The 27187-nt window shown below is 39.9% G+C and overlaps 1 protein-coding gene across 1 annotated transcript in view; it reads left to right on the top strand.

Moving 5' to 3' along the window:
* Positions 1-27187, top strand: part of DAAM1 (dishevelled associated activator of morphogenesis 1) — a 164297-nt gene that overhangs the window by 100946 nt on the left and 36164 nt on the right. Inside the window, exons 4-15 of the mRNA XM_063290469.1 lie at positions 8212-8283; positions 10991-11085; positions 12131-12464; positions 13318-13428; positions 14643-14746; positions 16541-16607; positions 17245-17362; positions 19723-19861; positions 20426-20484; positions 22863-23050; positions 24620-24928; positions 25594-25701. Coding sequence (XP_063146539.1) covers positions 8212-8283; positions 10991-11085; positions 12131-12464; positions 13318-13428; positions 14643-14746; positions 16541-16607; positions 17245-17362; positions 19723-19861; positions 20426-20484; positions 22863-23050; positions 24620-24928; positions 25594-25701 — 1704 coding nt within the window. The remainder of the gene's footprint in view (positions 1-8211; positions 8284-10990; positions 11086-12130; positions 12465-13317; positions 13429-14642; positions 14747-16540; positions 16608-17244; positions 17363-19722; positions 19862-20425; positions 20485-22862; positions 23051-24619; positions 24929-25593; positions 25702-27187) is intronic.

The raw sequence follows: 27187 nt of genomic DNA, 5'->3' as shown, positions 1-27187 counted from the left end.
AGATCAACAGGTCTGTAAAAAAAAGGGTTTTACAGAAGCTGAAGCCAATCCTTAAACAAGTTCAGCATTATAGAATACTTGGTCTATCTCGCCTCAGCCCTTTGGCTGGGCTATCTGCCTAGTCTCCCAGGATGTGTTTTTATTGAATGACTCTCCTGGCACAAATTGCCAGGTGGAAGAAACAGATATGGGTCAGAGTCAGGGTAATTGCCTATTGCCATTCTGTGATGCTTCCAGTCCATGAAGTATCTCCCCACCACCATCAATTGATGTTGTATAGCAGAAACAGAGTTCTTTGGGGTTCATGATAAGATCTATTTTTTGTATAATCTGATCCATTATGTCAGGAATAGATCCCCCCAGAGAACTGTGGTGAGAAACAAGCATCTTTTCATAAGAGATGGGATTTAAGCTCCTTTGTAATATTGGATGCATTCTGTATGCCAGAGGTGGGTTGGGATGGAGCTGATGCACACACACAGACACACACACAGGCATTAGTTAAACAAATGAGGGATTTTATTCTGGACTTTATGATACCTATACTAATGAAGTAGTGTGATCCAGTAATGTATGCAGGTAAAGGAGTGTGATCTAATAATATATACAAAACCAGTATTTGCCTGCTTTCATCTTTTTCAGTGGGTCTCCTGAGGTGGGATTTCTCATTAAAAAATTCAGTGAATGTTTTTTCTGTGCATAAGAGTTGAATATATATGTGGTGAATGTAAAAAGTAAAAAGATTTTATATCTGTGTATTTAAAACCCATTTTCATCATAGGAATCAGGAGAATTAGGTATGTTCGCTGCCTTGAGTTATGTATAAGAAAGGCGAGATAAAAGTCTGATCATAATAATATTCAGAGGGGAAGAATCCGTTTATATTTTATGAAGTGTTTTAAGCATTACAGTTGACAAAATAAGAATTTACAATATGCAGAAAAAATGTGCTTAATAAGAGAATTGGAAGCAACATTGGTGAATGTGAATGGGGTAACTTTTAAATATTAAAAATACGTTTAACCAAATGAGTCTTAAATGCCCATCTTAATACAAGAGGACGAAGAATCTGGCAGTTTTTCGGAGAAGTAAGATATCACAAGAATTGCATCCATGTCAGAAACCCCATTAGTACTCCAAAAGATTGTGAGTTCTTCAGGGCCCTAAGACCTGATGGGTCTATCATCTGGCACATGGTCAGTCATTTTATATTTTCTACCCATGTGGTTTTCTTGGTAAAATGCAGTGGTTACCACGGCCTTCTCCTGCACAGGTTTCCTCCTTGATGGTTTCTTGGTTAGGGTATTATTTCTTCCCTGTTTATCTGGTGCTGGTTCCTCCTCATTTGGGTGTTCATTGCTAGGGAGGATGTGCTCTGGGCTGTTTATTTCCTTCCTTGACTTCTGGTTATATATTTTAAATGGTATGTATTTTTGAGTAGCTAGGCACTTTTTAATGAAGTTGTATGGATATCCATTGCGTTGGAAGATGTTGGGTAGTAGTCTATTTCCTCTTTTCCTCCACCTATTGCAGCAATGAAAAGGATAACTCTCGCATACATCAAAAACTTCTCTGAGACAACCAACAGACTACTACAGCCTTTTGGCATCACTGTGGCACACACAAAACATCAAAATCCCTCCAAAGCGTCTTAAGCAAACCCAGAGACTCAGTAATCAAAGAAGAAACAAATAGGAGTGACCTACAACATACAACATATTGGGACGCGGTGGCGCTGCGGGTTAAACCGCTGAGCTGTCGATCGGAAGGTCGGCAGTTCGAAACCGCGCGGCGGGGTGAGCTCCCATTGTTAATCCCAGCTCCTGCTCACCTAGCAGTTCGAAAACATGCAAATGTGAGTAGATCAATAGGTACCGCTTCGGCGGGAAGGTAACGGCGTTCCGAGTCGTCATGCTGGCCACATGACCCGGAAGTGTCTATGACAACGCCGGCTCCAAGGCTTAGAAACGGAGATGAGCACCGCCCCCTAGAGTCGGATTCGACTGGACTTTACGTCAAGGGAAACCTTTACCTTTACTACAACATACAGTGTAAGGTACTACGCTGTAATTTCTACACTGTAGACCTACAACATACAGTGCAATCTACAACATACACTGTAACAGCCAATACGTAGGACAGACAGGTAAAAGTCTGGTAGAACATATCCACAAATATCAACTGGCAGTTAGAAGACATAATGAAAATTCCTTAGACTCTCAACGCAAAGACAAGTTCAACCACAATTTCAATTCAATTTCAATTTTATTTAGTTCAAGCCAAATCCAAAAATGCTAGAGAGTTCCTGAAAGCTTGGCTTTCTGACAAATCAGCCATCAACAGACACATAGAAATAAATCCCATCTGTTGTTTATTCGTTTAGTCGCTTCCGACTCTTCGTGACTTCATGGACCAGCCCACGCCAGAGCTTCCTGTCAGTCGTCAACACCCCCAGCTCCCCCAGGAACGAGTCCGTCACCTCTAGAATATCATCTATCCATCTTGCCCTTGGTCGGCCCCTCTTCCTTTTGCCTTCCACTCTCCCTAGCATCAGCACCTTCTCCAGGGTGTCCTGTCTTCTCATTATGTGACCAAAGTATTTCAGTTTTGCCTTTAATATCATTCCCTCAAATGAGCAGTCTGGCTTTATTTCCTGGAGTATGGACTGGTTTGATCTTCTTGCAGTCCAAGGCACTCTCAGAATTTTCCTCCAACACCACAGTTCAAAATCATCTATCTTCCTTCTCTCAGCCTTCCTTATGGTCCAGCTCTCGCAGCCATATGTTACTACGGGGAACACCATTGCTTTAACTATGCAGACCTTTGTTGTCAGTGCGATGTCTCTGCTCTTAACTATTTTATCAAGATTGGTCATTGCTCTTCTCCCAAGGATTAAGCATCTTCTGATTTCCTGACTGCAGTCAGCATCTGCAGTAATCTTCTCACCTAGAAATACAGTCTTTCACTGCTTCTACATTTTCTCCCTCTATTTGCCAGTTATCAATCAAGCTGGTTGCCATAATCTTGGTTTTTTTGAGGTTTAGCTGCAAGCCAGCTTTTGCACTTCCTTCTTTCACCTTCATCATAAGGCTCCTCAGTTCCTCTTCGCTTTGAGCCATCATAGTGGTATCATCTGCATATCTGAGATCGTTAACGTTTCTTCCAGCGATTTTAACTCCAGTCTTGGATTCCTCAAGCCCAGCATGTCGCATGATGTGTTCTGTGTACAAGTTGAATAGGTAGGGTGAGAGTATACAGCCCTGCCGTACTCCTTTCCCAATCTTAAACCAGCCCGTTGTTCCGTGGTCTGTTCTTACTGTTGCTACTTGTTCATTATACAGATTCCTCGGGAGGCATACAAGATGACTTGGTATCCCCATACCACTAAGAACTTGCCACAATTTGTTATGGTCCACATAGCCAAAGGCTTTAGAATAGTCAATAAAACAGAAATAGATGTTTTTCTGAAACTCCCTGGCTTTTTCCATTATCCAGCGGATATTGGCAATTTGGTCCCTAGTTCCTTTGCCTTTTCTAAACCCAGCTTGTACATCTGGCAATTCTCGCTCCATGAATTGCTGAAGTCTACCTTGCAGGATCTTGAGCATTACCTTGCTGGCATGTGAGATGAGTGCCACTGTTCGATGGTTTGAACATTCTTTAGTGTTTCCCTTTTTTGGTATGGGGATATAAGTTGATTTTTTCCAATCTGATGGCCATTCTTGTGTTTTCCAAATTTGCTGGCATATAGCATGCATTACCTTGACAGCATCATCTCGCAAGATTTTGAACAGTTCAGCTGGGATGCCGTCATCTCCTGCTGCCTTGTTATTAGCAATGCTTCTTAAGGCCCATTCAACCTCACTCTTCAGGATGTCTGGCTCTAGCTCACTGACCACACCGTCAAGGCTATCCCCGATATTGTTATCCTTCCTATACAGGTCTTCTGTATATTCTTGCCACCTTTTCTTGATCTCTTCTTCTTCTGTTAGGTCCTTGCCATCTTTGTTTTTGATCATACCCATTTTGGCCTGGAATTTACCTCCAATGTTTCTAATTTTCTGGAAGAGGTCTCTTGTCCTTCCTATTCTATTGTCTTCTTCCACTTCCACGCATTGCTTGTTTAAAAATAATCCCATCTACATACCATTTAAAAGATACAACTAAAACAGCAAACTCTACTCCCCCATGCCCTGATGATGTTACTTAGCCTAGTAACAAAATGTCTGTGGGAACAAAGCTAATTCATATTTTGTTGTGGAGTGTGGACAGGAGAACAGGTTTGCTGCTTGAACTGCTTTGTGGGCACAGTGGCCTCTTACATAAATGGTGAACATATCAATATAGCTTTTCCCAGCCTGATGGGCTCCGGATGTATTGGGATGACAATTCCCCAGATTCTAGCAGCATGGCCTGTGCTGTCCTTGGTGCCATCGGGAGGGTTCTAGGTTGGGGAAGCAGTGGTTTCTTTTTGAAAAGTTGACCAATTAATTCCTCCTTAAATGGATTCTTTAGAGCTATCACGTGCCGCCCCAATTTTAGTGGGAGAGCTCCTTTGACAGCACTGTGTCTGTTTTAGAGGAAGGAATTTCCCTCTCCAAATGCCATGTCCCCTTGGGCATTCTGCTTTCTTGTGGCCATCCAGCCTTTCCTGGATCTCACTGGCAAACGAATGGCATTCCTTGGCTTAAACAGTAGGTGTTAAGTTTCTTGGTAGTTGTGGAAACCTCTTTCTTATAACAGACAACTTCAGTCAGCCAAACCAAGTTTTGGCAGGCAACAATGTTAATGCATGCTAGTAAATGAGGCCAAAAATGTAACAGAGATTGGCAGCTATAAACACATAAGTTCCCTGTGGTTGCTTTGGAAAATAAAAATTACAGCATTGAGACAAATGTTTGCAAGTAAATCAGCCTGCTTCCTTTTCTCACCAGATTTATTTTTGGATGGGTGGGGGAGAGACATGGCCTGTGAGAACATACTGCTTTGCTTTATCAAGTGTTCACATTTTTGAAGGCAGGCTTCCCCTGCATGGTGCCCCCCAGGTGCTTTGACTGTAAATCCAGAACTGTATTGCTTCTGAAGGAAATTGGCTTAGGGAAGTCTGTCTTAAAGAGAAGATTGAGGATACACCTCAGAACTAGAGTGGGGATGGATTATTTTTGTTACATCTGCTTCTTGATTCCCTCTGTGGTGGTTAAATACCCTGAGTGTTTGTTCTGGAAATATTTTGGCTTTTAGAGTGTTACCAACCTGGAAGGAAGGAGAACAGCACAGGTTAGCATACAGAAAGCCCCAGGTTTGGTCCCTGGAATATCTTGGGTCTGAAACACTAGTAAGCTGGTCTAACTCAGTAGACGGGCAGCTTCCTAGTTGGGAAGGATTCAGTGGTTGCAGACAGTTGATCCCAGGCATCCTATGGTCCTCTAAAGATTTTGGGCTATGGGACCTTTGAGTACCTGGAGGGCACCATGTTGCCTTCTTCTCTATGGTTATTAAAACCAATGTGGACAAGTTGGTGCTGCTGCAACAAAACCTTGTGGTATGCTTGTCATCTGTAGCATTCAGAGTGCCAAGCAGCCATTGCTCTTCCAGCATGATGTGAGCTGTATAGAGCTCAGCAGCCCATTTAGTCCTGATTTCATTTTCTGGTTTTCTTTTCCAATGGACACTGTTCTATGACAACAAAGCAGGGATAGCCCTGGTTAAACTCCACACCAGGGTTAGTTCTGCCTCCTTGGGGTCAAGATTTGCACTTCTGTACATGGTAGGATTCCCCCACATGTGTTGATCTCATCCTGTTCTTAATAGCCCTGTTCTTAGGAGGGATTTAAGATTATTGTACAAGATTCCTAATCCTAATCAGTCAAACATTTCTGACCTCAAAGAGGCAAAATGATAGCTGTGAATTTATCATTTATCAGGACAATTTTACTCATTTAATCCTTTAGCAAATCCTCAGTTACAAAGCCATCAGTGACTGCAGAAAAGGCAGAAATGGGGACAAGGAAAAGTTCTCACAGTCTGAACAAAAATATAGCAAAAAAGCCAGGAATGTATCTTTTTGGGCCTGCACCTTTTAAAACCTATTTGTTGAATGGTGATAGAGGATGTAGTATTAGTATGATGACATCACCAGGGAGAGCAGAATGTTTGACCCCTTTTGTCTTTTAGGTGAGGGGTTTGCACTTACTTTAAACCAAACTAAAACAGACAAATTAAGCCTATGGAATTTTAATGCCCCTATCTTACTTGGTGTTTTGCTTTTGTTTTGCCAAAACACAATAGAAAATCACGTTGTCAAGTATCACTGGAATACCCTCATGTGAGGAAATCCTGACAGTCACAAAAAAGATACTCTTTGGAGGCCATTTATTCCTCCTGATTTATGTTGTTGTGAATATCAAATCTGAGGCATCACAAGGCTAGCAAGAGAATATAGGCCAAGATTAAATTGCAGATACATCCATTGCTTAGCACTGGGTTGCTGGAGCAGTGTCCTCTAGCTCTTCTTGGAAACAACTCTAATAATCTGAGAGCTCGGCATCCTACAGATGTTGCTGAGGCCCAAGTATCTCAGGATCTCTTTGAGGTATCTTTAAAAGTAGTCATCTCAAATGTATGAAATTTCTTTGTTCTCCTGGTGCAGAAGTACAGTATTTCCTAGGGTTACAGTATTTTTCTGTGCATGAGTCAAGTGAGATAGGGTCTCCTTCATGTCTAAGTTACCTTTGGTATTAATTCCCAAAGAAAAGCAGCTAACATATCCATACAATAGCTGGGAGAATGCTTTTCATGACCACCTCTTGATAGGCATCCAAATTGTATTTTTATTTATAACTAAGTTCAAGATGGGTCTAGCACATGCTAGAATTTTATAAAAAGAGTTTTCTGGATGTGTGACAGCTTATCATTTGTAGACTTTATTCAGATGACCAGGGCATAGATCATAGTTCCCCAATCTAGTGAACCTGGATGTCTTGGAACTCACCCATGCTGGCTAAGGACTTCGGGAGGGCACTAGGTTGGGAAGGCTGATCTGTAACCTTCTTTGACCTTTGGAAAATCAGAACATCTTATGAGGCATCTCTGCAGACAGCTTATTACCTAGGACAGTAATTATTCATAGTTTAGGGTAAGCAAGAATGTGATTTAGATCTGTTATGAGTCTGCCATCCCAGAATGCAAGTGCAGGTTCACATATTCATGGTAGGGCAATATAACTGTGTGTTCACAGTTCTAAACATACAGCCTCTGTTTCTGATACCTTGCTCTGTGTGTGTGTGTGTGTTTCTTGAATAACATTGCAAATAACTATCAAACTTGAGTACATAGTATGCCATAACCATTGGGGTTCTTTTCCCTCTTCTGAATGTAAGCTACTTTTGAATTGTATAATTGAGAAGCCGTATGTAAGTATATAAACAATATCATATCATATTTATCATATTCAGTGCATTGATGCTTAAACATGTATTGTATAAAAAAATGTAAAAGACATCCATCATTGTGTGTTTTTATTCTAACTGGGGATCATTGGTTGTATTCATCTAAAGCCTGCCAAATTCCTTTCATTTGTTTAACACCACTATAAAATTATTATATGTCATAACTACCAGTTATTCCAGTTGATAGCATTTATTAATATGTCCAAAAAGTGTGATTGTGATGAACGCCTACCCAAGTTTCCAACCAGACTCACACAAGAAGCTTATGGATATCTGATTTATTACTGGATAGTATGCAAGTTCAAGAGCAAAGCTGAGAGTGGCAAAAATGCAGGTCTTTCAAACAATTAAAGCTTAAACAGTTTCAATCCCTCCCCTCAGAGTCATAAAGAGTCCACTCCCCACAGCCTGCAGGTGTTCCTAACGGTTCCTGCCGGTCTTCGGGAAAGTGTCCTTGAACAGGCGAGATAACCCAAATAGACATTCCAAAGTCTCTACATCAGTGCCTGGTACAAAGAACAAGAGCAGCCCCCTCCCAAACAGTAACACGTGTCAACACCAGCATGGCATGGGAACGAGTTACAATGTTCACAGGAACATTGAAACAGGAACCATGACAGTGATCAACTTGTAACAAGATTTCTTTAGTCTGTGGAGTACCATTCAGCCGTTTGGAGTAATGTACTTTGTATTTGGTAGACATTGTATATAAACAGCAAGCAAACTAATTTTCTAACATTGTTCTTTCACTTGCTTATTTCAGGACCAAGAAGAAAATAAAGGTGCCACAAGTTGGCCTGAGTTCTACATTGATCAGCTTAACTCCATGGCTGCTGTAAGTGGAATTCTTAGAAATTATCTTCTGTCTTATCTAAAAAGGAAAGATCTTCTCAGAACTAAGAGAACAGCTCTGTGTAGTGAAAGCATGTTTTAATCTTAATTATAAAGAATTGATAAATATGCATTATTTTACAATATTTATTACTGATATTATTTATTTGTATCCTTTTTGAGAAAGGATAATGAACTGAACAGGGCACTGAAGCGTTGCCTACAGCTGCCTTTTGATCTTCAGCTGCCATAATAGGCATGGTTTCAAGTTTGTATAGCTATTCAGAAGGGCTAGAAATGTGTTTATGTTTAAAAAATGGACATTAAGATTCCTCAGAAGCAAAAATGCCCATACTATGCTTTTGTTGAATCACTGATGAGCAGTCATTAAGGCCATTCATTGACTTGTGTACACCAGCTCTCCTGCAACATTTTTGCTGCAGTTTGTGTAAAGTATCCCTTTGATCTGTTCACAAATCTTCTGTCATGTACTGTGCTGTTGAGAAAATCAATCTACACATACAAGGGCTTTTCTGTGCTAAGCATGGCACAGGGAGCATTAGCTTTAGCTTATGATAATTATATAGAAGCCAAGGGTGATTAAACACAAAAAAAGGTGAAGGTTGTACTGAAAAATTCAAGATAGGCTCTCCCGCCAGCTGTCTAAGCAGCAATAGAACCAAAGTACCACTTGGGTTTGCAAATGGGGGGTGGGGAGTATTTGTTTCTGCAGATTTTTCTAATGAGTTCAGTAACGGTCCCTTGATGGCAGAGAAGAGACGCATATTAACTTTAAGGAAGCTAACTTATAGACCATTGAATGTTACCTAGTCATGCCACAGAAGTGAGAACCTGACAAGGCAGCTGGAACTTTTGCAGAGGGCTACAGAGGGCATATTTCTGTATGCAATACAAGCCCATATGTGGAATTATAAGCCAAGAATGATTTCCATGTTGAATTGAATTCTGCATCAGATTGGTTTCTCAAATATGAGGTTATTTTTGATATCAGTGCATACTTCCACAGTGTAGTTTGCCAATCTTCTGTGGAAGGGATTATATATAATTTCCAACATGAAGCCCAAAGAATCCTTGCAGCTGTGACTATATACAAAGCCACTTTGGCATAGTTTGTGGGAATATGAGGTTTAGAAATGTTTAGCAGAAAAATAGTAGGTTGGAAAAAGAATTCTTTCACTGAAGGCCATGGATAGTAATCTACCACATGGGTCCAGCCTGGGTTGACAGACAGATGTTTCTCAACTTCCCGGCTAGATTAAATGAGAATGAGTGGCCTAAAGCCATCTAGATGGCTTCCATGCCTATGAGAGGACTATAACTGTACACAAAAGTATATTGTTTATATTCATTTACACACATTGCACCTTGTCCAATGTGCACTTACTTGAGTTTTTGAACAGGTCTTGCTAGATATATTTTAATTGAACAAATGCATTTTCATTTAAAGAAGAAGAAATGTATAGACTTGCTGCTATACTGGCAAATGCTTTAGCAGTGAAAGGTTGGATCTACTTGGCAGTTGTGGATTTCATATTTTGGTTATGTTGAGGGGGCACGTGTGTGTGTGCGTGTGTATTCTTCCCCTGTGGTAAAGTCAAGCATTTTGGACATAATTGAAAATTTATGTTTCTCAGATATGAGTGATACTCAGTTGGAATAATAAATGCCTTGCAGATACAGTTGTAATTAAAGAAAATCTTACCCTGTTGAATTTTACCAGTAAATTGCTGGCATGAAAGAATGACATCACTGGTTAAACACTTCTGCCGGACAGCTTCCTCCTTTGATGTCTCAGTGACAGTCATCCAGCTGCATCACCAACTCAAAAACAGCTTTAGTGGAAATAATAACGTGTGTGTATGTTTTAAATTATATTATCCTCAGATGGTTGAAACACATCTTGCTGGCACTTGAAACTAAGTCCAGTTGGCTACAGTACTGGAGCAGGAGGAATAAACTGGATAGGTGGCCTTGCTATTCGTTGGGGCAAAGCCAGACTCACAACTCTTATAGAGGACAGTATTGCTCAGTGGATGAAGAAAGTCACTGAGTTACCCCTGGCACCTCTTATTTTGGAACTTTTTTTGGTGGGGGTGGGGGGATCACTTGTTTTGAAGAGAACACCTACCGTTAAAAATCGACTATAGAGTGATGATCAGAGCTAAATATCATATAGCTCATCCAGCTGGGGATTTTGCTTATCCTGATGCAAAGTCCTGCAGAAGGAGCCAGGTCCTGGTGGCTTTCTGAAGGTCAGAAGGACCATTTTTAATTTATCTTATCTTACAGAAATAAAGAAAAATGGGATTGAAAAGGAAAAACAGAAAAAGAAAGGGCAAAGTATTAAAATGCTTGTACTCATTTTGCAGTATTTTGGTGGAGAGATACTCCATGCTTTCTGGCAGGTGCTGACTATTTCTCCATGCATAGTCCAGGGCCATAAACCTTAATGAGGGAGCTGCTGGCAGGGAAATTGTGAAGAGGGCTTTTTAGGTGGCCTGAGTGCTGTATTGTAGTGGTAAGTGGGTGCATGTGTGAATGTGGATTACTTATGCATCATGGCCATTTTGCTATTGTATTAAGTCAACTGACTGCCAAACACTTTGAGCACAGTTTATTTGTGGAAAATATAGTAGGTAAATATACTATGATTAAAAGGTGGCTGCGACTTACTTTCTCAACTTGTGCAGAGAAAATCATTGATTGCTTTGGAAAAAGAAGATGAAGAGGAACGAAACAAAACCATAGAGAGTTTGAAGACAGCACTAAGGACGAAACCTATGAGGCAAGTGCTTTTTAGTTGCTGTTGCTAGGTTACTAAATTCTTTGCCTTTTCATTTGTCCTTTAGCAGAAGGATTAAAATAATCTTGTCATAGTAATACCAAATCAGCTGTAATTTGCTGAGATGTGTTAACTTAATACCACCCAGATGATTAGAATCACAAGCCCCATCTTCCCAATAAAAGTTCCCTCTCCTGTCTGAGGGTTAGGGAAGTTGCAATTTCAGTGGTGCCATTTTCTTTATTCTGCATTATGGGAACCATACTGCTTTGCTGGTGAATGCTGCACTGCCAGTGATGGGGATGCCTTGAATTTAGAAAATACTATGAAAGTTTAGAGCCAGTTTGGTGTAGTGGTTAAGGGATCAGGCTAGAAACTGGGAGACCGGGAGTTCTAGTCCTGCATTAGGCATGAAGCCAGCTGGGTGACCTTGGGCCAGTCACTTTCTCTCAGCCCTAGGAAGGAGGCAATGGCAAACCACTTCTGAAAAACCTTGCCAAGAAAACTGCAGGGACCTGTCTAGGCAGTCTCTGAGCATCAAGCACTATTGAACGGATTAAAAAAAAAGTTTAAAATATTTCTTTAAATAGCATTAAAAAGTTGTTTTAAAGGATAGGGATTCAAATCTTATCCAAAGACAGGTAGAGAAGGTCTATAGTACATTTCTTCCATCAGAGAAGACACTGCAATGTTTTAGTGCCACCACCAAATAATCATCTCTCTTATACATACCTTCTGCACCTCTTAGCAGGGATCAAGCTGTTTAGCCTTTGAATAGTCAGCCTTGGGAAGAATGAAATATTCAAAGATTTTTCTATTTTTCAACTCAAAAAGTTTCAAGCCCATCTTGCAGCCAATTTGTTTCTTTTTCTGGCAATATCCCCAGGGTTAAGGTAATAGAATATCATTTCTATTTAGTGGATGATGAAATCTTTTATCTGTACACTGAGAGATTATTTTAATCTGTGCTTTAGGAATCCTCTGAAATTAAACTAAATTTCAACTTGAAATAAGTGATCTTTCGGTTTCTTTAATTCTTTCCTGACAGGTTCGTAACCCGATTCATTGACCTGGATGGCTTGTCATGCATTCTGAACTTCCTGAAGAGCATGGACTATGAGACTGCTGAATCTCGAATCCATACCTCTCTCATTGGGTGCATCAAAGCCCTGATGAACAACTCTCTTGGAAGAGCCCATGTCCTGGCCCACTCAGAGAGTATTAATGTAATTGCTCAGAGTCTGAGCACTGAGAACATTAAGACCAAGGTGGCGGTGCTGGAAATCATGGGCGCTGTGTGCCTGGTTCCTGGGGGTCACAAAAAGGTACTAGAGGCCATGGTGCACTACCAAAAATATGCCAGCGAACGGACTCGCTTTCAGGTACGGAGTGTTGAATTACTCCTTAAATGGAATTGTGATTTCTTCTTTTTTTTTTAATATCCCACAGCATAAACTTTTATCACAAAATAATGGCACAATAGCACCTGCAGTTAAACTGAAACTTAACCACAGTCATGTCAAGAAAAAAACACAGTGGCAGGCTCACGCAACCTGCAAGCTCCATGCCTGGGTGACAAAAATTGTCCAACTCGACTGGATCCAGTGATGGCTTTTTAAGGAGAGGGGTGGACCACTCTCTCCTTAAGCATTGGCGGGGCCATCCCTCTCTCAGGGATGAATTCACCACCAGTGGACCCAACCACATGTCGTCTCCTGGGAAGACTTAGACAGAGGTCTAACTCCCAGCCCTGAGAACCTTCTCTGTAAAAAGTATCCTCCTCCTCTCCAGAAATAGCTTTCCTGTGCACAAAACCAACAGGAGGCAAATCTAAATTTTATAAACACAAACTTCTTTTTTTACATTAAGTCTCTTTAAGCGTTATCCCTGACAGTGATCAACACTGAAGTTCTACGCCCTGAATCTAACTGATACCAACACATGATCCTGTATTTTATTGATAAGTAGGACCGTTTGTTTAGAAGTGGTATGGCTTTACACAGCTGTATAAAGTCACCTGCAGCTCATTTGTTAGAATCGATTGGCTAGTTCTTGTATGTGGATGTGTGTATGAGAGAACGAGAAAGAGTGGGAAGGAGGAAAATATACCTTTTATCTTTAATGTGAAAATAATTAAAATGAGACTAATTTTCACTGAAAGTTTTTCATCTCCTGGTGTTTTGTACCACTATGTATCCTATGAATTAAATTGATCAAAACCCTTTTAATTTGCAGACATTAATAAATGATTTGGATAGAAGCACGGGACGATACCGGGATGAAGTGAGCCTCAAGACAGCCATTATGTCTTTTATCAATGCTGTTCTAAGCCAAGGGGCTGGAGTGGTAAGTTCAGAAGCCAGAGTTGGGCGTTTCATGGCATTGACTGGGTGACCATCATGGGTTTGAGCAAGGATTCTACAAGCAATAGCTAAAGCATCCCAATGAGATATCTTGCATCATGCTGGCAGTCATAGTACTTACAGTAACTTTAGATATTGCAGAGAAGGGGTACAGGTAGTCCTAGTTCCATAGAACGATGGGATGATTTCTCATAATTAGTGACGGATTACCTCGAAAATTTACCTATGTAGAAGAATTTTGAAAAACACATGGAAGAATTGTCTTGTGCATTCCATATCTGTGAGGGTAATCATAGTATTTTGGTAGAGGCCTTTTGCCCATCCCAATTTCTTGAAAGCAATTCGTAAAGGATAATTTGTGTTTCCCATGCATCCTTCTATCCTGCTTAAAACACAAATGCTCACCTCCTCACCCTACCCCAAATAGAAATGTTCAAGATCACAAAATCAAAGTAATTTGCAAAATAGTACTCCCTGTGAATCTGGAGCTTCCTATGTGCATAATCAGCCTACCACTGAATTATGATTCTTCTAGTGTCTAAAGAGCTTGGTGCCTCCAGCTATGTTGGATAACTGTCACAGTTTCTTACCACTGGTGATGTTGGGCACCAGTAGGAATTGAGGTGTATAATATAGAGAGAGGAGTAGGTTTGTTTTCCACTAATATAAAGCCACAATTTTTCCACTCTTTCCATTTATTATTGCCACCATCAGGCTGTTTAGGAAAGAGATATAAGCTATATCTCTGCTGCCATATTGCTTGCTTGCTTTATTTCTGACAGGTCAGTGGTGTTTGTGAGTCAATAAAAAGTATACCTGATGGAAGAGACCTAAGATGATGAGCTCCATTTTCCTGCCTGCCTGAATCCTGAGGTTTACACTATCTCACACATCTAATCTTATCCCAGTGTTATTGCAACTCCAGAATTTCCAGAAAGTTTCCTACATCTATCATGTTTTGGATTGCTATTGCAGGGAGGGTAGTTTACCCGCTGCATGGACCCCATCCTCATTTTTTGCAGCCCTTGGACTCTACCAGATTACACCATGGCAAAATATAAATTCAGGAGCCTGACGTGTGTGTGAAGTGCAGCCCCCAGCCATTAAAAATTATCTAATCTTGTGGTAAAGCAAATGTAACATCATTCTAACAGGAACAATTTTGAAAGATTGCCATCTCCTTTTCCTCTTTCCCAGGAAAGTCTGGACTTCAGACTCCACCTTAGATACGAATTCCTCATGCTTGGAATTCAGCCTGTAATTGACAAATTAAGAGAACATGAAAATTCCACATTAGATAGGTAAGTATGTGATTGGTAATGTTGTTTAAAATATCTTCTATACCTTCTTATTCATTCTCCCTGGATTTTGTGTTAAAAGAAATTGAAAGAACATTTTTACCCATCCCAGTATAAAGAAATTGCTCTAAAATTCTGAAATTTGCCTGAACTTGGTAGAATTCTATCATTTTTGTTAGTTGTTAAATCACATAATGATTTATGATCCTGACCTTCTGCATTTTCCAAACACTCATCCATGCAAAAATGTAAAGTTGTGCATGGTACTATTTAACACCAGCTGTGATGAGTAGACTAAACCGAGAAAAAGAACTTGACAAATAAGGAACTAAGGTTGCAGAAATCAGTAGGGTGAAAAAGTGTAGTCAAAGGCTTTGGGGAATGTTCCAAGGAAGCAATTGACTTGAAGGATTGGAGGGATGTCACCTGATGATTAGAAGCTGACCTACATGGGAATGGGAAAGACAGCGTAATATGGGGCTTGGAGCTTTTGAGTTGATGAAAATGGTGATACAACCACTGATTTCAGTAACTGCAAGAGCACTCAGTAACCAATTTGCATGTAATGCTAAGCTAGGATTTCATGCACAGGAACCTCTGCAAGCTGCAGCAAACCCTTGGCCCCAAGTGTTTCTCCTCCTGCTCTAACTACTTCACCAGTAGGAGATTTTCTGCCAAAAATTTCTGCTTGCTTTTATCTTTCCTCATTCCAGACTTACTGTGCTTTGTTGAGTAACCAGAAAAACTATTCAGGATTGGTTATTGGCTCGTTTTCCAATTGGCTGGACTTGGTTTAAATTATGATGCCTAATTCATGCTAATGATAAGCCAGAAATCAGGAAGATGAAACTGAATTTTTCTTCTGGCTTTGTCAGAAGAGAGTGAAGCATGGTTGCATAGGTTTTGCACATAATGCTCAGTTCTGACTTAGAGTTACATGCAAGTCCAATGAAAGCTATCCATGAAAGCACTTTAACTGCTTGCAGAGAATAGTAAGAGCAAGTATTTACAGAGAATAAGAGCAACTTAAATCTCAGCTCCATTTCAGAATTCATTGCCCTCTTAGTACTGAAAGTGATCCAGTTGCTGGGGGAGGACCAATCATGTAGATATTTTATTCCTCCCTTTTTCTTTTGAAGCCTGTGGTACCCCCTTCAACTGTAATGTCTATCTATCTTGTGGTTTCCTATCACTTTGAGTGTAAAATAGGTGGGACATTTCTTAAACAACCAAAATCCTAAAAACTCCCACTTAAAACCTAGGGGGGAAAAATGTTCTGGCCAGTCTGAAGTGGCTCACACAGCTTGCATCATTACCCCATCCTCTAAAAAGTAAGTGTAATCTCAGGCCATCAAAAGATTATTCATTCCTAATGTAAGTCCCAACCATGCTTGTTATCCATAGAAAATATCCTTTTGGGGAGCTTCTGCCCACTTGTCTGAATCCATCTGAAATATGACTAGAGTACAGTGCAATGATCAGTTTGCAACTGATCAGCTCCTTGAGAACTAGGATGGTAAGCAAAGAATGACTTATTGTGGAGAGCTTAGCTGCATAGATGAAATCCTGGCTGGTTCTTGTGCTTTGTTTCCTGTTTTTAAATTTGAGAAAGAATTGGATCCCTCTAAAGCTGAGGAAGGAATACATTTATATTCCAACTAGAAACTCTTCTGAATGAAATGTCAGTAAATGCCCTGTCTCTTCAAAAATCACTAAATAGCGGGATGTCCTTGCCAAATCTATTAGCAAAATTGCTTCAGTAAGCCATTACAGTGTTGCCTCCTCTCTTCCCTCCAGGCATTTAGACTTTTTTGAAATGCTCCGAAATGAAGATGAGTTAGAGTTTGCCAAAAGGTTTGAACTGGTAAGTATGTACTATTATTTTGCTACAGTTGGAATGACTAAGAAAAATATTCTAGCCAAGAAAAGATCACTGTTAAGCACTGAATCATCTTTCAGCCGTTTTACAATTATCCTTGAACACTTGTCCAAAATGAATAAGTGATATTTTAATTATAACTTTCAAGGGATTGCTTTTCTTCCTCCCTGTTCCGTTTTTGCCCAACTTTCATATAAATGATTCAGCCTAATCCTTCCTTTTCCATAGCTGTGGGATATTTTTCAGTAAATAGCAAGATTTTCAAAAATTTGAAACACTTCAAAATGCTATGTCTTTTACTGTTATACATCAAAGATAATCGTTTTTTGGATCAGGCTGACCTCAGAGGCCTTGGATACATGTAAAATCTTGTTAAGGATTGTATATTGACATTTTGCCAATTTTAGTCATTCACTTTTACATTTCTTGCTACACATTCACCCATGTGTAGCAAAAACCTAACTTGACTAGAAACTGTTTTGAAGCAAAAAGAAATTGGAAGTAGGTAGCAACTTTTAACTAGCTACTTTCAATTATTGTCTGGAGGAATTTCAAGCAATGATTGTGTGTGGAAATACTAACCTTAACCTCAGTTGTTTTGCCCCCATCAAAATCATCACAGGTTCATATAGATACAAAAAGTGCAACCCAGATGTTTGAGCTCACAAGAAAGAGACTGACTCATACAGAAGCCTACCCGCATTTTATGTCAATACTTCACCACTGCCTCCAAATGCCTTGTGAGTACAAAAAGTAACTTTAGGATTTTATTTATGTTCATAGCAGACGTTTTGGCATTGAGGATGGTAAATCGTTTGAAATGCAGGCTTCCTCTGAATGAAGTTGGAAATGCTATAACTTTAACATATCCCATTATAGAGGTATATTATTATAGTGAACCTGAAATTATCCTACAGAGGCAATGAGATTTGCAGTCCATGCATCTTCTTAATTTTGAAGTGTATATAAGTATAGTTATATATAGTTAGAAAGAAAGTGTGTGTGAAAGAGAGAGAGAGAGCATGTTAAAAGAGTGATAAATTGATTGATTGGCTGGGTGGCAATTTCCTGAGCAAACTAGGAATTAAGTCTTTAAGGGTAACTTTAGCTCAAGCCATGTAGAAGCTTTGAGTATTCATTACATTGTTGGAGAAGAAGACTTCAGAAGGACAGACTGGATTCACATCATTTATTTTTTTAAAAAAAAGCAAATGCCACCAAAAGTTAGGGAGGGAGGGAGAGGTCTGTAAGTGCAAAAGAAAGGTCTGTGAGTGCTGTGTGAAATATTTTCTCAGTTACTTTCAATTCCTCAGGATTAGCCTGTATTTTCATAAAAATCCCATGAAATTGGAAGAGGCCACTTTAGCCAATGAGTCCAATTCTCTACTTAGTGCAGGATTCCCAGTTAACATATCCTCAACACACGGCCCTCAAGCTTCTTTTTCAAAAAAGTAGTTCATTCTCTTATGCAATCTCTGATCAAATTTTGTATGCTGATTACCTGCATGGACTCCTTCCTCTTCGTGCTGCACAGTTCCAAGATGTCTATTAGGTCTTCTCAGCTGTGGTCACCAATGTCTTGACAAAACACTGCTTTCAAGGAAGTCATATGATAGTCAGCTTAAAAATGCTTTTTCCACAATTTACCTGCATTGGATGATTACTCAACTGCCCAGATGTATGCAAGCGTTTGCCTCCACTGGAAAAGCATTCTGAAGGATAAGGATTTTGACCTTCTGTCAAAAGACCTACCTTAAGGGCTGCATCCTGAACTGTTCCATTAGTTGATTCAGTATAACTTTCAAAAGGTTGCTGCATATGAAACATGAAGAAATATCTGTTGCGGATATCCAGCTCGTCCTTTCCCACAATCATTTCTTCCCACCTGCTCTCCCTTTGGAAATGGCTGCACAATTCCATTTTTGCCAGGCATATCTCAGTAGAGCAATCTCTTGGAGTGCATTGCTATCTTCTAACATTGTTTTTTGTCCTTCCCTTGCTTACAGGATTTATTTGAATAATTTTGAACTGTTAATACGTTGGAATTATATTTGTTAACAGTTGTGTTAACTACTGTTAACAAATATAATGTGTTTTTCTAACAACTATTTGCCCTTATATTCAAAGATATGCAAGAGAAGATATGGTGTATGGTTTTTTTGTAAAAGAGTACCCAGGCATTTTCTAGTTTCAGTGCATCAAATGTATACGCTTTCCATCATATTCTCTAACACTGTTTTGCAGTGCTAATAATGAAAGTTGCCTCTCATGAAAGCATGCAGAATGACATTGCACAAATTCAACCCTTTGTACTTATGGATCATACCTTTATTTATGATTTCACCAAAGCAATGCCCTGAACACTATCCAGTTTTCATACTGATATAAATAAAAAGGTATGATTCATAAGTACAGAGGGGTGAATTTGTGTAATTCACTTTTGCATGCTTTTCATAATTCTACATATGCATTATTTATCAATTTCTTGGGGGAGACTTGCAGGTTATGAGTTAAATTGCATATGTAAATATGTTATTTTCTCTCAAAATATATAGCTTTATAAATATACTTTGATACTGAGACACCACATTCAAGAAATTTAAAATAAGATATCTGGTCAAGTTCCAGGCTGTACATTAGTCCAAGAAGTCCATGTCACACTCCCAAATTTCTCTTCAAAGATGAATTTCTCAAGCTTCCCTACTTATAATGAAAATCAAACATACCAACTGCAACTGGCTATTTCTGTCAGCATCTTTCAATGTTTGGTTACTTTGGGAAAAAAAAGGGGGATATCAATTTGGACTGTTACAGGACCAAAATGACTATTTCATTAACCCCAGTTTTAGATAGCATGTATAAAATATCCTGTTTATTTGGAAGAAAGAGCATCTCTTGGCTGGAGCTCTGATATGATGATGATCAAGGTTAGGAAAAGCAGTTTTCTGCTGACACCCCTCCACCACAACCTATAGCTACTATTTGATCACTAAAGCACTATTTCCTGTAAGAAGCATCTGGGAAGGGAGATTTTTTTAATTGACATATGCTTCCTCTTCCCATCATTCACATTCATTCACAGTTTTTGTCTCCTTTTTAGATAAGAGAAACGGCAACACCGTCCAGTACTGGTTACTGCTGGATCGTATTATACAACAAATAGTTATTCAAAATGATAAAGGGCAGGACCCTGACTCAACACCCCTGGAGAACTTTAATATCAAAAACGTTGTCCGGATGTAAGGGCCTTCCTTTATTTCTGCACAAAATGATTTTTTTTTTATCTTGCATGTCTTCTCTCTTCTGTATGAGTGGGTTGCTTGTTTGTTTTGATTTTTGAATTAGTCCTCTTCCTCAAAGGTTACACAATTTTGAAACAGTGACAGAACTTCCTAATATCTTGAATGCAAAAAAGAATTTCTGTTTAACCAAGTTATCTATAGCTATATTGCCAATACCTTCACCCCAAAAAGAAATATTTTGCTGTACATTCCATAGCATTCTGGTCCCCTGAGCAAAGGCTAGAGAATGTTCTTCCTAATCACTTGTGTGTAAAAAGAACTTCTCTTTGAAAGAGTTGGCAGTATTTTATAAGCCCAAGCATTCATTAATATTATTCAACATAGCAATGTGTAAATAAAAGCTCTTGCCACTGTAAAAAGTTTTGTGGGAGGAAAATTGAATGCTAATTGAACAAGTACAGATGCAATTTTCTAGGTTTTCCATAGACCTCATCTTGGAGTCCTGGACTTGCTAAACATGTGGTGCTTTTATTTATTAGGAATTATTTTCTTATTTTCTAGGTTGGTTAATGAAAATGAAGTAAAACAATGGAAAGAACAAGCGGAGAAAATGAGAAGAGGTAAATGATAAAAGTAGAGCCCCACCTTAAAGAGGATTTTGGCTTGTTAGGACTGAGAAGAAAATTCTGCTTGAGGTTCTATAGAGTCAGTGGCAACCCTAGGTTTGATGACAGCAACTTCTGGAATGCCAGGGTTGTAAAAGGAAACGACATCGTAGAAGTGAAAGGCTCAGAATCTGAATTCATTTTCAATGTGTGGACAGAGAATACCAAAGGTTAACTGATGAATTTGAACTTTAAAAACTGTAAGAAGGTGGTACAAGACCTAAACCTGCAGTGAAAGAGGAAGAAAAACAGCTTTTGAAATGGGAACTTGCGTGCTTTATTAATTTATAAATTGATACAGTTTGGCCTTAGATCAGCTAATTGCTATACGTTTATCAACTTAGTTTTCTTTCACAGAAACACCTTTTATGTGAGTGGAAATAGAAGTAATTAATCTGGTGTTGTTTGTTTGTTTTTAATAAAAAAGGACGAAATTCTAGGGGCAATAGTAAAGTAATTCACTGTAGAGCTGTGTTTGTTAGTGTTTTCCTATGAATGGTTCTTTCCCCTAGAGGCTGATAAAATCTGCATGTCTAATAGAGGAAAGGAAGTGCAGTGAAACTTCAACTTCTCAAGCCTGTCTTAGCAGATTTCAGATGCAGTGAACAAAATTTGCTTCCAGACAGTCCTTCAAAATAGTGAACAAGCGTATTACAGCCAAAGTGATCTGGATGATTTACATAAATTAATGTCATGTGCTTCAATTTATGTAATTTGCATCAATTTTTATAATTATGAAGATGACATAAATTTGGTCAATTTGGACTAGATTGACATTCAGGTATAAGTGTATAATAGTTGCCCTTCGCTTAATTTTTATCTGTAATTGAACAATTATTAATTTATGTTCTTATCATGGATGTTTTAATTTACTTTTTACAGTGGATATTTTAATTTGATATATACACTTGTTAACTGCCAGGACTCTGAGAAGGTATAACAGCTTACAAGCAAGTTTAATAAATAAAGAAATAACCTTTCCCCAAATGGTCCACTAAATTTACATTTTGCTATATCAGTTTTTTTGTGACCAGTCATCACTGGGTTTGTGTGTGTGGTTTTTTCCATGCATCTTATGAGAATACAGGGCTACAAGAACTGGGCAGGTAGAATCCAGAGGACCACTGGATGGCAGCAGAAATACTCTTTACTTCCATCTAAGGGTGATTTGTATTTTTGCAGCCAGATCTGGTAGCCTTAAATAATAGAACTTCATAGAAACATAAAATGTAAAAAGTGAAAGGGATCATCCAGTCCAATTCCCTGCCCAGTGCCAGAATTTACTAGCAACTCTGTTTAAAACACCTCCATTGAATAGAGTTTACTACCTCCTGAGACAGCCTGTTCCATTGCTAAATAACTCTTGCTGTTGGGACATTTTTTCCTGATATCCAAGCAAAATCACTTGTAATTTAAATCCACTGATTCTTGTCCTATGTCCTTGAACAATTCTGCCAGTCTTCTACCTGACAGCCATTGATGACTGAGGTGGTAGATAAATAACTAAATAAATAAGACAGCTGTCCTCTATCTCTCTGCAGCCTTCTCTTCTCCAGGCTAAAAATATGCAATGTTTCCAGTCATTTCTCCTACATTTTTCCTCCCAGGCCCCTATCATTTTTCTTGCTGTCCTCTGGACTTATTTCTAAAATGGTGCACAGAACTGGAGACAATATTCTAGGTACATTCTGACCAGCTTAGAATTCAGAGGAATTTAAGGACTATTAACTGAAACTATTTTCCATAAGGAAATTTTCCTGCACATTAAAAGGGATAGGAGTGGAAATAGCAAATAAGTGCTTTTTTCAATCATACATTAAACTTTTAAGAATAAAGGAAACTGCCTTTTTATTGGATCAGACTATTTCTTCACCTAGCACAGTGTGGTCCTCTTGAATTTTTATCTGCCCAAATGCACACACAGGATTTTCCAGTCCCTTGCTACTTGAACTTTTTTTTTAAATAAAAGTCTGGATTGAGCATGTGCAATCTCCTTCTAATAACAGAATTATTCTCGCCCTCTCTCCAAGACATGTCATCAAAATAGGTCTGCTGTAGAAATGTTGAGGGACTATTCTGCTTTCTGTGGTAGGTTTGTTAATACCTTCCCTATCCAATTTGGGATAGTTTCTTAAACAAGCTTTGCTGCAGTTAGGTGGTAGGGACACGGGGAATATTTCGGTATGGCCATTACCCCTGGTTTATTATTCCTTTAATTGCCATGATTCCCAATGCAGGGGGGACTTCTTCCACGATCATGTTCATGGCATGCCAAGCAACAGTTCAAAAGCATTAATCATAAATGTTTAAATATTTCCCTCCCTCTTTAAAAGAACATCATGAGCTACAGCAGAAACTGGAAAAGAAAGAGCGAGAGTGTGATGCCAAGACCCAGGAGAAGGAAGAGATGATGCAGACCTTGAATAAGATGAAGGAGAAGCTTGAAAAAGAACTCTCTGAGCATAAACAAGTGAAGCAGCAAGTGGCCGACCTCATGGCACAGATCCATGAGCTTAGCAGGGTGAGGTCAAGCCCCAGGCTCTCATTTCGGGGCGGGGGGGGGAATATGCCACCTGTCTACATGACAACTGTGTGCCCGTTGGAAGTAAGGCTGTCAGCCAAAAGGCCCAGGCAAATAAGGAAAAGTATTGGCTTGTTACTGAAAAGACTATTGAAGCTGCCGTATATTTTAGGGGCAAGAGTCGAGAGTAGAGTTCTTGGCTTGCTCAGAGACCTGTGCTTTCCCATGGCGAGCAAGAGCTTTTGTAACCAGATGTGATGATTGCCTTATCCTAAATAAAACTCTCAGATTCAAAATGTCAATTCAGGTTCTGGGTTTATTTAGACAAGGGTGCAAACAGGTAAAAAGCTGAGAATGAGAAAAGCGCACCTAAACTCAAACTAAATAGCGTCTTTGCAAACAACAGCCCACCCCCTCCCTCACATACAGTTCTCCCCACATTCCCAGGTGCTCCTAACGAGCTCTGCTGATCAACGGGCAAAAAGACCTTGACATCTCAGAGATAGCCTAAACACATTCCTCCTGGCACAGTCCAGCACATCTCCCGTACAAGGCTCTCAGCAGCACCCTCCCAGCCCGGACACGTATCAGCACCTTGGCAAGCGAACCGTTACGATGTAGAGAAACACCGGAACGGTGAACATGACACCAGAGCAGGCAGACAGTTCTGCTGTCGAGAGCTGCATCCCTGCAGGAGTAATCTCCTCTTCAGCAGTGAAAGAGAAAGGGTCTACTAGCTGAGCTCCTTCTCGGCATGGTCTCACCAGCCTGACCTAGTCTGTCTGTCCACGTTATGTATCCCAGGCCTGCCTCTTAAATGGAGTGTACGGACCAGTTAGGTGGTTCAACAGCGCTCTGGAAATGTGAACAGTTAAATCAGAATATCATCCTCTGCCATATTTTCACTCACTTGTTTATTTCCTCTCCGCTTAACCCCCAAACAGCCTTCTCGCTGCACACTTCATAGAGCATTGTCTGCAGGAAAGAGTCATTGCTTCACCCAAAGGCAGCAATAAGCACCATGGGGAGGAGCAGAAGAGAGAGCTCTTCTCTGATTGGCCAGAGCAGGGGACTTCGAACTTTTTCAGGCCTCAGCATCCATTAGTTTTAACAAAATTCCCAGAACCCCTAATCAAGAGGCAGAGCTTCTGCATGCCGCTGACACATGCTATCTTTTCTGCTATACGTTGGAAAAATTGCTATAGAGGCCCCTGGCCAGCATTCAAGTGAACTCCCCCCCACCCCGCTCTTAATCTCTCATGGAACCCATCAAGTTCTTGCAGAACCCTGGGATTCCACGGAACACAGTTTGAAAAACCCTGGGCTGGGGACATCCCTTCCTGCTTTCCTTTTCCTTTTCCTGTTGCTGAAATATTCCATAATCCAAGTGTGCACTGGGGAGACCTTAATATTTCCATATTATCATTTCATTGCAATTTTATTGATGGTGGATTTATATATTGTGAACAGTTTTATCCTCATGGATATCCTAAATGCCATCTTGCATGGCTTGATCTTTGAGTTTGCCTGCGATTCCTAGAGCAACTGTGTTTTCTCCTTTTATTTCAGAGAGCAATATGTGGTCCAGTACCTGGAGGACCCCCTCTGCCACCTGGTGCCCCTGGGGGGCCCTTACCCACAGCCTCTCTAGGATCTCTTCTCCCAGTTCCTCCTCCACCCCCTCCTCCTGGTGGAATCCTGCCACCCCCTCCGCCCCCACCCCCTCCTCCTGGGGGCCCTCCCCCTCCCCCAGGGCCCCCACCAGTTGGTGGCCTGACTCCAGCCCCAGGAGCCCCTTTGGGATCAGCGCTCAAAAGGAAAAACATCCCACAGCCCACACATGCGCTGAAGTCCTTCAACTGGTGCAAGTTGCCTGAGGTAAGGAATCTGTTCCGTTCGTTCCCTTTAGGACTGATGAACAGTAGAACGGGGGGCAACAGTGTTCAGGCCAGAAGCCCCACTCCCTTCCAAATGGCCCACCCTGCAACACAGGGCAGGGCAAAAAGCAAATGAAATAAACATTGATGTTGCTATTTTTATTTATTAAAGCAGTATGCAACAGTTGCAAAAAGTACACTTTAAATAATGGCTATCCCCTCACACCAAAATTGATTCCCAGGTTTAAAATAAATTAAGAGTGCAGGTAAAAAAAATTATTGGGGCTGGGCTCCCATTATCAATTCCCAGCTGGCTATGCTGGGGATAAACATAGGATAGCCTTGCCTTTATATCTTTGTATAAAGTTTTCCAGTGACTCTTCCTTTTCAAAACATAATGCTAGATGAGGGAGACCTTCTTCACCTGATCCAACTGGGCTGCTTTTATGTCCTTAACTATCCTGGAAGTGCTGTATTTTTCTGCAACTTAAAATTATTTCATTTGCCTGGAGGGTACATCAAAGTCATTTCATACTTATTTTCACTAACTACATGAAATGCTATGTATGAGCCGTATTTATAGCATACGGTTTCATTTGAATGTATTGAAATGTAGTATGTTGAAAAAGTCACAGTGATGCTTCTTCCTTCTTCCCACCATCCCAGAACAAGCTGGAAGGCACTGTGTGGACTGGCGTTGATGATGCCAAGGTATTTAAGGTGCTAGATCTTGAAGACCTCGAAAGAACGTTCTCTGCTTACCAAAGGCAACAGGTAATGTGTGTGTCCAAGATCTGCAGGTAACCCAAACTTTCTCCATTAGGCAATAATTGGAATGTGCTATTTTATTATAGTGTTTTCATAAGTAACATTATTTGAATGTGTGTTATCTTAACTGGGTGAATGCACCTCAGCATGTCCACGTTGGTGGTTTTCATTGTTGGTACGTAATCTGATGATGAAGGTGTTGGCAAATGTATGTGGCACCTGGCTATGCATTTTAATGTTCAAGCATGTTTGAGTAATGTTGTCAGATAACAAAATTGCTGGGAATGGCTAAAACTAACAGATGTGCATGTGAATTTTTTCCCCATTATTAGAAGTCTTTGTTCTGCAGGGGTGATTTTATTTCTTTAATTAAGAAATCACTATTTCTTAATTTCTGCAGTATGTTTATGGGGTCTTTGGAAACTGCAACACTTATTTCCTATATAACATGTGAACTGGACCTCATGTGGCCAATTTGACAGGGCTTGTTTCAAGCATTACTTCAGTCTATGTTTGCCTTTTGAAAGGCAGACCTAGAAGAGGAGTTGTGTGTACTCACTTGTCACAGAAACATATACAAAAAAATAAGAGGGGAATAGCAGAAATCCACACTACACTTCACAGACCTGTCTGGATTTTCTTTCATGGTTGGCTTGTCCTCAACATTACTTCGCTACCTGATTGTTTCCTGAAAGCACATATTGGTGTAAATTGATCCTTTTATTTATTGGCCTGTTCAGCTGAAGAGATTTGTTCCTAGAATCTGACAAGTGGGAAATAAAAAATCAATTTTAACAAAAGACAGCGGAGTGAAGCAGGATCTACTGAGGATTTATAATGCTAAAAATAATTAGCTTTGTCTAGCCTGCTGGAATAATTTCTTGGTCTCCTGAAGATTGAAGACTCAAGTACCATCTCAGGGAAGCAGCAGCATCAACTCAAAAACCCTTAGAAACTGCAGATTTTATCTCTTCCTGTTACTAATCCAGGGAGAGATAGCACCAATTTAAGAGCAAGGCCCATTGTCAAAAGTTATCTAGGGCTAAACTTTACTTTAAGAGGAATTTTTGTTCTTAATTTCTGTCAGTATTGATATTATGGATCTGAAAGGATCAATTTACACCTCTGAATCCCAACTTTTGGCTGAGTACGGGAATCAAATTAAAACATCCCCAACAGATGGCTATTTGACTTTCCTTTGAACACATTTAACAAAGGGGAACCAAAATGTCATGCAATTTAGAAGCTTTTTTTTTTTGCTGCAGTAGTGAATTCTAAACACTTTATTTTGTGTAGTCACTTCTACCCTACTTAATTGGGTTGAGAGAAGGCATATTAGATATTAGAGATTAGGTAGGGCTGTTTCACACATAAGCCAGTTAAGAGGTATACATGGACTCCAATGCTTAGTCTGTGCTTGTGTTCGTTGTACTATATTTCTGTGTAATAGGAAGATCTAGGATACCCATCCTTACTAATAAGTATTCCAGAA

This window comes from Candoia aspera, chromosome 1 (assembly GCF_035149785.1).
Source record: "Candoia aspera isolate rCanAsp1 chromosome 1, rCanAsp1.hap2, whole genome shotgun sequence".
Classification (NCBI taxonomy): domain Eukaryota; kingdom Metazoa; phylum Chordata; class Lepidosauria; order Squamata; family Boidae; genus Candoia; species Candoia aspera.
This window is presented reverse-complemented; position numbering and strand designations above follow the sequence as displayed.